Source organism: Leuciscus leuciscus (assembly GCF_965113295.1).
Source record: "Leuciscus leuciscus genome assembly, chromosome: 4".
NCBI lineage: Eukaryota > Metazoa > Chordata > Actinopteri > Cypriniformes > Leuciscidae > Leuciscus > Leuciscus leuciscus.
In genome coordinates this window covers 179,107-194,607 of record NC_138728.1, presented here as the reverse complement: position 1 = coordinate 194,607, position 15,501 = coordinate 179,107, and the positions used below count along the sequence as shown (strand labels likewise).

The window sequence follows — 15,501 nt, the reverse complement described above, 5'->3', positions numbered from 1 at the left end:
CATCCATAATGCCGTGATCTCGGTGTTCCAGCGGAGGGATCTGGGAGAGAACGAGCTCCACGTACTGAATGAAGGCGTCAGGTGAGAGACACGGGTCACACGCCTCACACGGGTCACACGCCTCACACGGGTCATACGTATGGCGCTCGGAATGTATCATTCGGCGACGAGACTGACAAGCACGACAGATAACACTCGTGTATACGTGCGTGTACTTCTCCATTTGTTTTATATGGAGACGTACACGCAAATGTCACGTCACGTAGACACGTCAATAACGTGTAGCTGTTGATCGTTACAGACGTGACGGCGGCGTCACGTTAGAATTTAACGTGTGGATAACGTCTGCCCGTCTGAACGTCTGCACGTCTGCCCGCCTAATTTTCCTTATTTGCTCCTACATTTACTGTTATAGACATTGTAGATAATCTTATTTTGGCAGTTTACTTAGGACTACATTGGATTTATTTATTTCTATAATGCTGAATGTCTGTTAAGTAGGCCTACATACATTTGGTATCCCAATGATAGATAAAAGTCTATTGTCATGTAGCCTATATACGATCTTATGAGAGACAAATAAAATGGACAAGTAAAATTCAGAAAAATGGGTCGTATCATTATTTGTTTGTTTAAGATTTGTTAAAGCCCTGCAGCAGCCGGTCTGCATGCCTCAAGTTCATTCATAGATGCTGCATTTAGTATTAATTAACCATTCAGAAACAACTTTAAAACTTATTGGATTTTAAACTAAAATGTATTATCATACTTCTGATTGTCGGTTACTGCTATACTTATTCTGAACAGGTCATTAATCATTCAAATTAAAATCGTTTAACATAAATATACTATTTAATAGAGCTACACTAAAAATTGTATAAAGCCTAGCACTCTTTTAAATGTACATTTACATTTATTCATTTAGCTGACGCTTCTATCCAAAGCGACTTACAATTGCTATATATGTCAGAGGTCGCACTCCTCTGGAGCAACTAGGGGTTAAGTGTCTTGCTCAGGGACACATTGGTGTCTCACAGTGGATTCGAACCCGGGTCTCTCACACCAAAGGCATGTGTCTTATCCATTGCGCCACTACCACCCCTGTAGCCTAGTCATACTGCACATTTTTTGCTACTATGTTAAGAGCATACACATATATCACCCACCTCAGGCAAAACAATTGACAGCCCTGATAAATAAAGTAAAAGGCTTAAACGGATGCATCTTGTTTTCACCTGCAGGAAAAACAAAAATGACAGTAAATGACCACTAACATCAGTAGGTGGCAGCAGAGGGACAATCATCTGCTCATTAGCCATCAGTGATGCGCGGGTTGATCTGAAATGAGCGGGTGCCTGCGGTTACCCGCGGTTACGAGTCATCCAAAAATATTTGTAATGATATTCGGGTCGCGGTCGGTCGGGTTGTTTGATGCCAATTAAACCTTTGTAATTTATATAGTACTAGAGAGCATATGAGCGGAGTGGAGCGGTGATAATCTCCCCTGCTCAAAGCTACATCAGGCCGCTCCGCTCATTAATGCTCAGCGCTCAACGCAGTTTGCTCCGCGCTCCACTCAAATCGCCCCCGCTCGCTCCAAAAAAGGAAAAAAAATCTACATGTATATCACTGTTAGCTTAGACCACAGCCTTACCTCCTAAACAACTAATGAGCAACAACAACATTTTTCAAATAGAAATGTTTTATTTCAAATTACAAATTAGGCCTATGTAAGAAGAAATATAGCCTACACAAAGTCCTGTAAAATTAAACGAATAAATGGGCCTAATAATATAAATAACAATTATATAAACAAAAATATAGCCTACATAATTTTAAAAGTAAATTTACTATTAGGCCAGAATTTAAGTTAACTTTTGCAACGCGCACGATTAAAATTTAAATGGGCTTATATTCATTGTACACACAAACTGCTGTAAAATAAAACGAATAAATGGGCCTAATAATATAAATAACATTTATATAAACAAAAATATAAAAATATATGCTTAAACGTTTTAAAAGTAGGCTAAATTAACTATTAGGCCAACATTCTTATAACTGAACTTTTGCGCAGCGCGCAGGATTAAAATTTAAATGGGCTTGTATCAATTGTTTGAATATTACACTATATTTAATTTACACGGGCGGGTTAGTTGAAAACGTCGGTCGGGTGCGGGTTGTTTACATTGACCCGCGCATCACTGATATATATATGTGTGTGTGTGTGTGTGTGTGTGTGTGTATATATAGGCTATATATATATATATATATACATACATACACACACACACACTCTCTGTATATGTGTGTGTGTTTGTGTTACATTGTCTCTATAAAGTATATTTACTGTATTATGTAAATGTGGAGTACGTATACAGTACTAAAAATAATGTCTGATTACACACCTGTTCTGTCTACAAACGTTTGAATGATTGAAGACAATGTTGTTCTCCCAACATTCAGCTTTACCTTTTGACCCTCAGTCATTGTAAGGTCATGATTGATAACATTGTCTGCTATAGTGTCCTTATTGCATTAGAAACATGTCCACAATCTTGACCTCTTCCACTGTTTCCCCTTCTTCCACCACACATCATTACTCCTCTTCTTCCCGACTGTTGACCCTGTTTGTTTCTGTGTTGTTCTTCCATTATCTAAATGTGTGACACTGAGTTGTGCTCCGTCAATATATGCTTGTCAAATGAAGCTTCATGAGATGCACTTCTGAGCTATTTCAGAGACCTGGTTGATTTAATGCTTTACATTCCCCTTCATTAGTGAAATGCAAAATTAAAGCATTAAAATGTAGCATGTCATGGGAACCAACAACAGTACATACATTTAGATTATACCCATATTTCTATCTATAACGCAGCCACTTTAAATTCACATAATGTTTCAATTCTGAGTAACAGAAATATATAGGCCTATATATGTTTAAATATAATGAAAATTAATTGCCAACATGCCAAGTATATCAAAAAATACCAAGTAAAACACAAATTTGTAAATATTTGTTTGAATGTTTCTGTAATGAGCAGTTTTTAGAAAACCAGAATGTCTGTAAATAAACAATATATTAATGACTGTCATTTCACACAATAGTCAATGAAAATACAGTTCCAAACAGAGCCACAGCAGAACAACTGCAATTGTCTAAAAGGTGTAGTTGTGTTGTGTGGGTGTTAAATATATGTTTGTGTTTTTGAAATAATAGGTTGAACACATGGTTGAACATCAACCAGTAATCTCAATAGAACAGGGCCTTGGCGCCATCTACTGGCAATTTTATATTGATATTTAGTAGTTTAATATTAATTTAGCCTCCGTTCATTTCGGCATTTACAACTCGGTTTAAATGAGCTTGCTAGAAGTTCATAGAACGATTTTTTATGACATAGAAATTCAGAATATAATTAAGTAATGCATCCACTCTACTATAGAGCTTTTTTATTATTATTGTAGCCTATCGCCTATTTCCTATTCCCACATGCTCGTGCATAATTGATATTGCAAAATCCATTCAAAGCTTTTTACTGTTGAGATTCGTTTTTTTATGTATCCAAACCTAAATAATATTTTCTTAATATTCTTCGAGGATATTAAAAGCTAGGCCTATAGCAATGTGATTTTCTCTGCTGGAAATTACTTAATCTAATTTAATAATAGCTTAAATTATCAAACCTTCTAGATCACACTGTTCGAACAGTGTCTCTAATAAGACAAGTCCATTCAATTAAATTAAATTCAAATTTAGTTGTATAGCGCTTTTCACAATAGGCTACATCAAAACAGCTTTACAGAAAATGCATTTCAGAAATGTACATATAAAAATACAGTTACCTAGTTAGTCATGTATTAATCCATCATACAAGTAGCCTACGTGCTCTATTTTTAAATTAGCCAAGGCACATTAAGTATTGCGTTCAGACGGGCAGACGTTCAGACGGGCAGACGTGTAGGCGTTCTCCACACGCACGTTAACACGTCTTTAAGCTTGGTTAGGAAAGAGTTACTCCGTATGTAATGACTAACCCTAACCCTAACCCTAACCCTAACCCCTCACACACGTCACACGCCTCACACACGTCACACGCCTCACACACGTCACATGCCTCACGCCTCACACACGTCACACGCCTCACACACGTCACACGCCTCACACACGTCACACGCCTCACACACGTCACACGGGTCACACGCCTCACACACGTCACACGCCTCACACACCTCACACGGGTCACATGCCTCACACGCCTCACACACGTCACACGCCTCACACACGTCACACGGGTCACACGCCTCACACATGTCACATGCCTCACACACGTCACACGCCTCACACACCTCACACGGGTCACATGCCTCACACGCCTCACACATGTCACACGCCTCACACACGTCACGCCTCACACACGTCACACGCCTGACACGCGTCATACACGCCATACACGCCTCACACGCCTTATGGCGCTCGAAATGTTTCATTCGGCGACGAGACTGACAAGCACGACAGATAACACTCGTGTATACGTGTGTGTACGTCTCCATTTGTTTTATATGGAGACGTACACGCAAATATCACGTCACGTAGACACGTCAATAACGTGTAGCTGTTGATCGTTACAGACGTGACGGCGGCGTCACGTTAGAAGTTAACGTGTGGATAACGTCTGCCCGTCTGCACGTCTTAACGTCTGTACGTCTGCACGTCTTAACGTCTGCCCGTCTGCACGTCTGCCCGCCTAATTTTCCTTATTTTCTCATACATTTAGGCTACTGTTATAGACATTACAGATAATCTTATTTTGGCAGTTTACTTAGGACTACATTGGATTTATTTATTTCTATAATGCTGAATGTCTGTTAAGTATTTGGTATCCCAATGATAGATGCAAGTATATTGTCATGTATACGATCTTATGAGAGACAAATAAAATGGGCTAGTAAAATTCATATAATTATTTGTTTGTTTAAGATTTGTTAAAGCCCTGCAGCAGCCGGTCTGCATGCCTCAAGTTCATTCATAGATGCTGCATTTAGTATTAATTAACCATTCAGAAACCACTTTAAAACTTATTGGATTTTAAACTAAAATTAATTATCATACTTCTGATTGTCGGTTACTGCTATACTTATTCTGAACAGGTCATTAATCATTCAATTTAAAATCGTTTAACATAAATATACTATTTAATAGAGCTACACTACAGTTTTTATAAAGCCTAGCACTCTATTAAATCTAGCCTAGTCATACTGCACATTTTTTTGCTATATGTTAAGAGCATACAAATATATCACCCAACTCAGGCAAAACAATTGACAGCCCTGATAAATAAAGTAAAAGGTTTAAACGGATGCATCTTGTTTTCACCTGCAGGAAAAACAAACACTTAAAACAAAAATGACAGTAAATGCCCAGTAACATCAGTAGGTGGCAGCAGAGGGACACTCATCTGCTCATTAGACATGTCCACTCCTTGATATACTTGTAGGAAGTTTCAGTAAGTCTTGGGTCATTTATTCCTGTACATTAAGGGCTCAATGCCTTAACAATTTCTGAAAGGAGCAATGTTCGATATAGTGTACATTTGCTTTTGTAAAATATTTTCAGTGCTTTAAATGTCTTACAGATTTGTATTATATGGGGGATCTGCATCTTTGGAAGTTATTCCACTAACACAAGATACATAATGAGTGAAATGTATGACTGAATGATTTAAAAAAATATATTTTTATGTCAAAACGAAGAGTTTGTAATGTCATTTGTAGCATATTTTAATAACAGAATAATAGACTTAAATGGTCAGAGTATGACTGCTTTATTCTATGGTATTTCCTGCATGCTGGTCCTATTCCTGTCTACCTTATACATGAGATACCCATACCTTTACTCTGCTCTTAAGCACACACATAATCATAAATGCTACACTAAATCTTTAAATCCTGGGAAATAAAGTTTGTTACATAAATAAGAATTACAGTAAAAAGCATTCACTTAACAATTTCACAGGTAATGAAGTACATGTTATACAATATGCAGTGTTCAGTATTTTCAGATTTAAACTATGGCTACGATTTATATTTATATTCTTTATATCACAATGACATACATATGTACACATACACACACACACACACACACTCTGTATATATATGTATGTGTGTGTGTGTGTGTGTGTGTGTTACATTCTCTATAAAGTATATTTTCTGTATTACTGTATGTAAAATGCGAGTGGAGTACGTATACAGTATTACAGTACTGAAAATAATGTCTGATTACACACCTGTTCTGTCTACAAACGTTTGAATGATTGAAGATACTGTTGTTCTCCCAACATTCGGCTTTACCTATCATAATTGATAACATTGTCTGCAATAGTGTCCTTATTTCATTAGAAACATGTCCACAATCTTGACCTCTTACACTGTTTTGCCTCTGTACCCTTCTTCCACCACACATCATTACTCCTCTTCTTCACGGCTGTTGACCCTGTTTGTTTCTGTGTTGTTCTTCCATTATCTAAATGTGTGACACGGAGTTGTGCTCTGTCAACATATGCTTGTCAAATGAAGCTTCAGGAGATGCACCTCTGAGCTATTTCAGAGACCTGGTTGATTTAATGCTTTACATTCCCCTTCATTAGTGAAATGCAAAATGTATAGCCAAGACACTGTCATTAAAACATTAAAATGTAGCATGTCATGGGAACCAACAACAGCACATACATTAGGCTTTACCCATATATCTATTTATAACGCAGCCACTTTAAATTCACATAATGTTTCACTTCTGAGTAACAGAAATATAATGAAATATATATATATAATGAAAATGAATTGCCAACATATCAAGAATATAAAAAATAACAAGTAAAACACAAATTTGTAAATATTTGTTTGAATGTTTCTGTAATGAGCAGTTTTTAGAAAACCAGAATGCCTGTAAATAAACAATATATTAATGACTGGTATTTCACACAATAGTCGATGAAAATACAGTTCCAAACAGCAGAACAACTGCAATTGTCTAAAAGGAGTAGTTGTGTGGGTGTTAATTATATATTTGTGTTTTTGAAAGAATAGGTTGAACATCAACCAGTAATCTCAATAGAACAGGGACTTGGCGCCATCTACTGGCAATTTTATATTGATATTTAGTAGTTTAATATTTATTTAGCCTCCGTTCATTTCGGCATTTACAACTCGGTTTAAATGAGCTTGCTAGAAGTTCATAGAACGATTTTTTATAACATAGAATTTAAGAATATAATTAAGTAAATGCATCCACTCTACTATAGAGCTTTTTTTTATTATTATTGTAGCCTATCGCCTATTTCCTATTCCCATACATGCTCGTGCATAATTGATATTGCAAAATACATTCAAAGCTTTTTACTGTTGAGATTTGTTTTTTTTTATGTATCCAAATGTGTCTCAAATAAGACAAGTCCATTCAATTCAATTCAAATTTAGTTGTAAAGCGCTTTTCACAATAGTTTCAAAACAGCTTTACAGAAAATGCGTTTCAGAAATGTACATATAAAAATACAGTTAGTAATTTATTAATCCATCATACAAGTAGCTGCATAAAAGCACGTGCGCTATTTTTAAATTAGCCAAGGCAAGTTTTGCGTTCAGACATGCAGATGTTAAGACGGGCAGACGTGCAGACGTTCTCCACACGCACGTTAACACGTCTTTAAGCTTGGTTAGGAAAGAAATGACACAAAGCGAGCGCCATACGCCTCACCCACATCACACGCCTCACACACGTCACACGCCTCACACACGTCACATGCCTCACACGCCTCACACACGTCACACGCCTCACACACGTCACACGGGTCACACGCCTCACACCCGTCACATGCCTCACGCCTCACACACGTCACATGCCTCACACACGTCACACGCCTCACACACGTCACACGGGTCACACGCCTCACACCCGTCACATGCCTCACGCCTCACACACGTCACACGCCTCACACACGTCACACGCCTCACACACGTCACACGGGTCACACGCCTCACACCCGTCACATGCCTCACGCGTCACACACGTCACATGCCTCACACACGTCACACGCCTCACACGGGTCACACGTCTCACACACGCCACACGGGACACACGCCACACGGGTCACACGCCTCACACACGTCACATGCCTCACGCCTCACACACGTCACATGCCTCACACACGTCACACGCCTCACACACGTCACACGCCTCACACACGTCACACGCCTCACACACGTCACATGCCTCACGCCTCACACACGTCACACGCCTCACACACGTCACACGCCTCACACACGTCACATGCCTCACACACGTCACACGCCTCACACACGTCACACGCCTCACACACGTCACACGCCTCACACACGTCACACGCCTCACACACTTCACACGCCTCACACACGTCACACGCCTCACACACGTCACATGCCTCACGCCTCACACACGTCACATGCCTCACACACGTCACATGCCTCACACACGTCACACGCCTCACACACGTCACATGCCTCACACACGTCACACGCCTCACACACGTCACATGCCTCACGCCTCACACACGTCACACGCCTCACACACGTCACACGCCTCACACACGTCACATGCCTCACACACGTCACACGCCTCACACACGTCACACGCCTCACACACGTCACACGCCTCACACACTTCACACGCCTCACACACGTCACACGCCTCACACGCCTCACACGGGTCACACGCCTCACACACGTCACACGCCTCACACACGTCACACGCCTCACACACACGTCACACGCCTCACACACCTCACACTTTTCTTTTCTTTCCTAACCAAGCTTAAAGACGTGTTAACGTGCGTGTGGAGAACGTCTACACGTCTGCCCGTTTTAACGTCTGAACGCAAAACGTGCCTTGGCTAATTTAAAAATAGCGCACGTGCTTTTATGCAGCTACTTGTATGATGGATTAATAAATTACTAACTGTATTTTTATATCGACATTTCTGAAATGCATTTTCTGTAAAGCTGTTTTGAAACAATATTGTGAAAAGCGCTTTACAACTAAATTTGAATTGAATTGAATGGACTTGTCTTATTTGAGACACTGTTCGAACAGTGTGGGCTAGAAGATTTGATAATTTAGCTATTAAAGCTATTATTAAATTAGATGAAGTATTTTTCAGCAGAGAAAATCACATTAATAGCTATTTAACATAGGCCTACCTTTTAACATCCTCGAAGAATATTAAGAAAATACTATTTAGGTTTGGATACATAAAAAAAACGAATCTCAACAGTAAAAAGCTTTGAATGTATTTTGCAATATCAATTATGCACGAGCATGTGGGAATAGGAAATAGGCTATAGGCTACAATAATAATAAAAAAGCTCTATAGTAGAGATGATGCATTACTTAATTATATTCTTAAATTCTATGTTATAAAAAATCGTTCTATGAACTTCTAGCAAGCTCATTTAAACCGAGTTGTAAATGCCGAAATGAACGGAGGCTAAATAAATATTAAACTACTAAATATCAATATAAAATTGCCAGTAGATGGCGCCAAGTCCCTGTTCTATTGAGATTACTGGTTGATGTTCAACCTATTCATGGGTTTCATCAGGTCCCTTTCCACAGGTGTATAAAATCAAGCACCTAGATTATGAATGCAGACTGCATTGTGCTTGATTAATACACCTGTGGAAAGGGACCTGATGAAATCCATGAATTCTTTCAAAAACAGAAATATATAATTAACACCCACACAACTACTCCTTTCAGACAATTGCAGTTGTTCTGCTGTTTGGAACTGTATTTTCATCGACTATTGTGTGAAATACCAGTCATTAATATATTGTTTATTTACAGGCATTCTGGTTTTCTAAAAACTGCTCATTACAGAAACATTCAAACAAATATTTACAAATTTGTGTTTTACTTGGTATTTTTTATATTCTTGGCATGTTGGCAATTCATTTTCATTATATATATATTTCATTATATTTCTGTTACTCAGAAGTGAAACATTATGTGAATTTAAAGTGGCTGCGTTATAAATAGATATATGGGTAAAGCCTAATGTATGTGCTGTTGTTGGTTCCCATGACATGCTACATTTTAATGTTTTAATGACAGTGTCTTGGCTATACATTTTGCATTTCACTAATGAAGGGGAATGTAAAGCATGAAATCAACCAGGTCTCTGAAATAGCTCAGAGCTGCATCTCCTGAAGCTTCATTTGACAAGCATATGTTGACAGAGCACAACTCCGTGTCACACATTTAGATAATGGAAGAACAACACAGAAACAAACAGGGTCAACAGCCGTGAAGAAGAGGAGTAATGATGTGTGGTGGAAGAAGGGTACAGAGGCAAAACAGTGTAAGAGGTCAAGATTGTGGACATGTTTCTAATGAAATAAGGACACTATTGCAGACAATGTTATCAATTATGATAGGTAAAGCCGAATGTTGGGAGAACAACAGTATCTTCAATCATTCAAACGTTTGTAGACAGAACAGGTGTGTAATCAGACATTATTTTCAGTACTGTAATACTGTATACGTACTCCACTCGCATTTTACATACAGTAATACAGAAAATATACTTTATAGAGAATGTAACAAACACACACACACACACACACACACACACACACACATACATATATATACAGAGTGTGTGTGTGTGTGTGTGTGTATGTGTATGTGTACATATGTATGTCATTGTGATATAAAGAATATAAATATAAATCGTAGCCATAGTTTAAATCTGAAAATACTGAACACTGCATATTGTATAACGTACTTCATTACCTGTGAAATTGTTAAGTGAATGCTTTTTACTGTAATTCTTATTTATGTAACAAACTTTATTTCCCAGGATTTAATGATTTAGTGTAGCATTTATGATTATTGTGTGTGCTTAAGAGCAGAGTAAAGGTATGGGTATCTCATGTATAAGGTAGACAGGAATAGGACCAGCATGCAGGAAATACCATAGAATAAAGCAGTCATACTCTGACCATTTAAGTCTATTATTCTGTTATTAAAATATGCTACAAATGACATTACAAACTCTTCGTTTTGACATAAAAATAAATTTTTAAAAATCATTCAGTCATACATTTCACTCATTATGTATCTTGTGTTAGTGGAATAACTTCCAAAGATGCAGATCCCCCATATAATACAAATCTGTAAGACATTTAAAGCACTGAAAATATTTTACAAAAGCAAATGTACACTATATCGAACATTGCTCCTTTCAGAAATTGTTAAGGCATTGAGCCCTTAATGTACAGGAATAAATGACCCAAGACTTACTGAAACTTCCTACAAGTATATCAAGGAGTGGACATGTCTAATGAGCAGATGAGTGTCCCTCTGCTGCCACCTACTGATGTTAGTGGGCATTTACTGTCATTTTTGTTTTAAGTGTTTGTTTTTCCTGCAGGTGAAAACAAGATGCATCCGATTAAGCCTTTTACTTTATTTATCAGGGCTGTCAATTGTTTTGCCTGAGTTGGGTGATATATTTGTATGCTCTTAACATAGTAGCAAAAAAATGTGCAGTATGACTAGGCTAGATTTAATAGAGTGCTAGGCTTTATAAAAACTGTAGTGTAGCTCTATTAAATAGTATATTTATGTTAAACGATTTTAAATTGAATGATTAATGACCTGTTCAGAATAAGTATAGCAGTAACCGGCAATCAGAAGTATGATCATTCTTTTTAGTTTAAAATCCAATAAGTTTTAAAGTGGTTTCTGAATGGTTAATTAATACTAAATGCAGCATCTATGAATGAACTTGAGGCATGCAGACCGGTTGCTGCAGGGCTTTAACAAATCTTAAACAAACAAATAATTATATGAATTTTACTAGCCCATTTTATTTGTCTCTCATAAGATCGTATACATGACAATATACTTTTATCTATCATTGGGATACCAAATGTATGTACTTAACAGACATTCAGCATTATAGAAATAAATAAATCCAATGTAGTCCTAAGTAAACTGCCAAAATAAGATTATCTATAATGTCTATAACAGTAGCCTAAATGTATGAGAAAATAAGGAAAATTAGGCGGGCAGACGTTAAGACGGGCAGACGGGCAGACGGGCAGACGTACAGACGTTATCCACACGTTAACTTCTAACGTGACGCCGCCGTCACGTCTGTAACGATCAACAGCTACACGTTATTGACGTGTCTACGTGACGTGATATTTGCGTGTACGTCTCCATATAAAACAAATGGAGACGTACACGCACGTATACACGAGTGTTATCTGTCGTGCTTGTCAGTCTCGTCGCCGAATGAAACATTTCGAGCGCCATACACACGGGTCACACGCCTCACACATGTCACACGCCTCACACACGCCTCACACGGGTCACACGCCTCACACACGCCTCACACGGGTCACACGCCTCACACACGTCACACGCCTCACACACGCCTCACACACGTCACACGCCTCACACACGCCTCACACACGTCACACGCCTCACACACGTCACACGCCTCACACACGTCACACGCCTCACACAGACACTGACGTGCTGGTCTCTGTGTGTGTGTCTCTAGGCAGCTGCTGAAGACCGAGCTGGGCTCCTTCTTCACGGAGTATCTGCAGGTGATCTAACGACTCTCAGTAATCCTCACTAACGAAGTGTCTGTGAACTGAGTGTGCTTGTGCTTGTGTCACAGAATCAGCTGCTGACGAAGGGAATGGTGATTCTCAGGGATAAGATTCGCTTTTATGAAGGTAAGATGATTTTATATTAATATCTAATGCATGAGATTCAGACATCAGAACATATGTGTGTGTGAGAGAGTGTGTGTGAGAGAGTGTGTATCTCAGTGTGTTTGTGAGTGTGAGTGTGTGAGAGTGTATCTGAGTGTGAGTGTGTTTCTGAGTGTGTTTCTGAGTTGTGAGTGTGTTTCTGAGTGTGTTTCTGAGTGTGTATCTGAGTGTGTGTGTATCTGAGTGTGAGTGTTTCTGAGTGTGTTTCTGAGTGTGTGTGAGTCAAGTCAAGTATATTTGTATAGCGCTTTTCACAATACAGATTGTCAAAGCAGCTTCACAGTATTAAATGAAAATAATACAACAAGGTTTGTTTCAAGAGGAATTTATTGATTGATAAAATGTAATTAAATATCCCCAAAATATCCCCAACTGAGCAAGCCAAAGGCAACAGTGGCAAGGAACCGAAAAACTCCATCAAGTGACCTAATGGTGTCCTAAAACTCCATCAGGTGATCTAATGGAGAAATAAAAACCTTGGGAGAACCCAGGCTCAGTCGGGGGCCAGTTCTCCTCTGGCATTTATGAGCTAGAGGACGGATTGTAGTTTGAACTGTAGGATTATATGAATGCCTGGCTGAAGAGATGCGACTTTAATCTAGTTTTAAACTGGGAGAGCGAGTCTGAGCAACGAACAGTATCAGGAAGACTATTCCAGAGTTTTGGAGCCAAATGTGAAAATGCTCTCCCTCCTTTGGTGGTTCTGGATATCCTAGGTATGACCAAAAGCCTTGAATTTAGTGATCTTAAAGAGCGCGATGGATTATAGGGCAATAGAAGATCCGTTAAATAGACTGGAGCTAAGCCGTTTAGGGCTTTATAAGTCTGTAGCAATACCTTGTAATTAATACGGAACTTTATAGGTAACCAATGCAGTGATGATCAAATCGGTGTTATATGATCATATTTTCTTGATCTCGTAAGAACTCTAGCGGCGGCATTTTGGACTAACTGTAGCTTGTTTATTGAGGATGCAGGACAACCAGCTAATAAAGCATTACAGTAATCCAGTCTCGAGGTCATGAATGCATGAACTAACTTTTCTGCATCAGAAACTGATAGCATATTACGTAGCTTAGCAATGTTTCTAAGGTGGAAAAAGGCTGTTTTTGTAACATATGAAATATGATTTTCAAAAGACAGGTTGCAATCGAGTATAACACCCAGGTCTTTTACTGTAGAGGATAAAGTAACAGGATGTTCCTATGATGTTAAAGTTGTATTGTACGAGGTTTTATGGGCGTTTTTTTGGAACCGATAAGTATTACCTCTGTCTTGTCTGGATTTAATAAAAGAAAATTACGCGTCATCCAATCTTTTATATCTTTGTTCAAACTTTTTTATTAAACCAAATAATATTACAACACAATGGATCACAAACTATTGACACTTTTTTTACATTAAAACTAAACCAAAGAAAATACCCACCAACTAAAAATAAATAAATAAATAATTATATATAAAAAAAATAAAAAAACAGAGAATAGAAAAAATTGTAATGATACAAGTAGATAATATACATTACATACATACATCAATCTTTTATATCTTTAACACACTCTGTCAATTTGGAAAATTTAGCGTTTTCATCCGGCCGTGATGAAATATATATTTGAGTGTCATCAGCATAACAATGGAAACTAATTCCATGTTTCCTTATAATATTTCCAAGTGGCATCATATATATTGAGAATAACAGAGGGCCTAACACAGATCCCTGCGGCACTCCATAGTTTACTGGAGTTATGATCGATTTTTCTCCATTTAAATAGACAAAATGGTAGGGGTCAGATAGGTATGATTTGAACCAGCTTAACCCTCTGAGGTCTGAGCTGTTTTCTGGGCCTGGAGGTGTTCTGACATGCTCTGACATTTGTGTTTTTTTCTGTTACTAGTGACATTTTCATGGCTAAAGTCTAATTACACTGTATTCAGCACAAACTCTGCTACAATAATATATCAGCAGCATGTATGTAAAAGTTTGTAGTTTTGAGATAATGACATTTATGCGTGGTTTGTGAAAATACAAAAAAAAATTGTCACTGAAATAAGGCCATGAAACCCATACTGATTATTTCTTCACAAGACTTTTGAAAATTGTATGACATAGCCTAGAATATTTGCTCCAAAACTATGTGAAAATCACCCTGACTGCTCATTCAGATAAGACAATATATTGATTTAAAATTTCTAAGACGTGTTTTGTGTGACAAAGCCATATTCGAAGAGGCGTGATCATCTCATGAATATGTAAGCCTTTAACACCTGAGAAAGACAAAGACACTCCCCTAACTGCCCTATTAGGAGCGATCAGGCCCTGTCATTCAGAGCAACCTTGCACAAAGAATGAGGAGATTTAAAAAAGAATGGCTTTTAGATTGTTTGGATTTATTTACAACACAACATAATCCAAAAATACACAACAAATGACAAAAGAGCACATTGAAAACAATGATCCAAAGACAGAGACCTTTGTGCCATTCCTAAAAACATTGTACATACCATTTCCAAGGTGTTTGATTTTCACTTTACCATGTTCATGTACAGAGACTCATGTGAATGTTGAAGTCAGCAGGACTCAGTTGCATCTGGTCCCTGAAAGAAAAGAAAAAAGTGAACATACTGGTATCAAGAGAAACTAGGCCTGCACGATTTTGGGAATACATTTTAGAT

At 38.2% G+C, this 15,501-nt stretch overlaps 1 protein-coding gene across 6 annotated transcripts in view; it reads left to right on the top strand.

The window, feature by feature from the left end:
• Nucleotides 1-15,501, top strand: part of prr5b (proline rich 5b (renal)) — a 69,323-nt gene that overhangs the window by 8,002 nt on the left and 45,820 nt on the right. For all 6 annotated transcript variants that reach the window (XM_082166961.1, XM_082166956.1, XM_082166958.1 and 3 more), the window contains 3 exons: nucleotides 1-81; nucleotides 12,609-12,657; nucleotides 12,732-12,789. In XM_082166961.1, the coding sequence (XP_082023087.1) occupies nucleotides 1-81; nucleotides 12,609-12,657; nucleotides 12,732-12,789 (188 nt within the window). The remainder of the gene's footprint in view (nucleotides 82-12,608; nucleotides 12,658-12,731; nucleotides 12,790-15,501) is intronic.